This window comes from Etheostoma spectabile, chromosome 15 (assembly GCF_008692095.1).
Source record: "Etheostoma spectabile isolate EspeVRDwgs_2016 chromosome 15, UIUC_Espe_1.0, whole genome shotgun sequence".
NCBI classification, from domain to species: Eukaryota; Metazoa; Chordata; class Actinopteri; order Perciformes; family Percidae; genus Etheostoma; species Etheostoma spectabile.
In genome coordinates this window covers 35,167,374-35,169,491 of record NC_045747.1, presented here as the reverse complement: position 1 = coordinate 35,169,491, position 2,118 = coordinate 35,167,374, and the positions used below count along the sequence as shown (strand labels likewise).

Sequence of the window (2,118 nt, the reverse complement as noted above, 5' to 3'; positions counted from 1 at the left end):
AAGTGTTACCATTTATTCATATGATTGTGTCAGTATGTTTTTAATCAACATCAAAAACACTTAGTTTGAGATTCATTTGTACATTCCTCGTTTGGTATTTATGAAATAAACCTCGGACCACGTTGTCTCTGTTCAGAGTTTATTGTCTTCCAGCTTTAACAGGTTGTTTATTAACGGCCACGTTTACAGAGTTTAAAAACGGGTTTATCAGAGACAGTAGATCACATCAGATCAGATCCACCTTCACAGATTCAGATTTAAAAAGACAAAACTAAAAAGGAACGTTACACATAAAAGTAGAATCATCTCTTGGTGTAAGAGTCAGCTTCCAAACTAAGGAGAAAACACCTGCACCTTGAGGACGGACGTGGCGCTGTTGGACATGGTGGCCCGGACGGTCACGTGTCCCCCTTTGTGAGCCAGACTGGAGTCTTTGGCGTCCCCCCTGACGAACGCTGTGCGGGTGAGGGCTGACTGCGTGTTGTAGCACATCTCGTCGAACAGGCGGCCGTCACACGTTCTGTCCTCCTCGAAGACCCCCACGGCGTACAGGTTGGAGTGCTGGATGTAGTCGAAGGGGACAGAGAACATGACCGCCACTTTCTCGAGACACCCCCTTGGACTCCTTCTGGAGATCGTAGGTGAAGACGCCGACGGCCCCGCGCCGAGTACGACGTCTTGAGGAAGCGAGCTCGGCCGGATTCAGACGGGCCGAGGGTTGGCGGCAGAGGACTTTCACAGCAGCCGCTGAATATGTGGACCCTGGGACACAGGCAAGACAAAAAAACGTCAAAAAACGTGACAATAAGTTCAAAAACGCTGATAAAAAAGCGTCAACAAAAGTGTTGATTTTCGGGAAGACAACACGAGGGTTAAAGTCAGATATGTTTTGTTTTCATTAGCGCTAGCCAGGTTAGCAAACCTGTTCTTAACAACACATCGCGCCGTTCTTGTGCGTGACAACATGTGGACACAGATGGAAGACGGACAGCACTGTGTGTACAACAGACTCAGGCTGTTCTCATCAACCATTCGTACATGTTGCTGTAAAAACTGTCTCCTGTCCTTCAGTCTGCGGTACAGCTGCTTCAGTTGATTGTAACGGTGGTGCTGTGTGTGTGAGGTGCTGTGTGTGTGAGGTGCTGTGTGTGTGAGGTGCTGTGTGTGTGAGGTGCTGTGTGTGTGTGGTGCTGTGTGTTTGTGGTGCTGTGTGTGTGTGGTGCAGCCACCTCCCTAAACTCTGTCTCCTTCAGACCAAGGGTCTCTGTGTGTGTCAGAGGGCTGGACACAGCACCCTAACCCTAACCCTGGACACAGCCCCCTAACCCTGGACACAGCACCCTAACCCTAACCCTGGACACAGCCCCCTAACCCTGGACACAGCACCCTAACCCTGGACACAAAACTAACCCTGGACACAGCACCCTAACCCTACCCTGGACACAGCCCCCTAACCCTGGACACAGCACACCTAACCCTAACCCTGGAACCAAACACCCTAACCCTGGACACAGCCCCTAACCTGGACCACAGCACCCTAACCCGGACACAGCCCCCTAACCCTGGACACAGCCCCCTAACCCTGGACACAGCCCTAACCCTGGACACAGCACCCTAACCCTGGACACAGCCCCCTAACCCTGGACACAGCACCCTAACCCTAGACACAGCCCCCCTAACCCTGGGACACACAGCACGAAACCCTGGACACGGCACCCTAACCTGGACACAGCCCCCTAACCCTGGATACACAGCACCCTAACCCTGGACACAGCACCCTAACCCTGGACACAGCACCCTAACCCTGGACACAGCACCCTAACCCTGGACACATTACGACTATTTCACTCAAACTATCACAACTCTGTCAGATCTCGGAGCAGATGAGTCTGATTTTGAATGAGCAGAAAGTTTTAACAGGAGCAGAAATCGTGTTCAAAAACATCTGATTTAAGAGAAATATGTAGGAAAGCTTCATGAGAACAGCCTGATGTTGGAAAGACACACACTGGTAGAAGGTTAAGTATGTACTGTACTCAGTGTATTTATACGTGATATATACTCAGTGTATTATATGTGTATGAGTACTCACTGCGGGTTGCACAGGGTGAACTCCGA

General features: G+C 50.4%; 1 protein-coding gene across 1 annotated transcript in view; it reads right to left on the bottom strand.

Annotated features, from left to right (window-relative positions):
- Nucleotides 1–333: 333 nt before the first annotated feature.
- LOC116702290 (DELTA-actitoxin-Aeq1b-like) overlaps nucleotides 334–2,118 on the bottom strand; it is a 2,533-nt gene continuing 748 nt past the window's right edge. Inside the window, 4 exon segments of the mRNA XM_032536439.1 lie at nucleotides 334–616; nucleotides 618–665; nucleotides 667–762; nucleotides 2,093–2,112. Of these exon segments, the coding sequence (XP_032392330.1) occupies nucleotides 334–616; nucleotides 618–665; nucleotides 667–762; nucleotides 2,093–2,112 (447 nt within the window).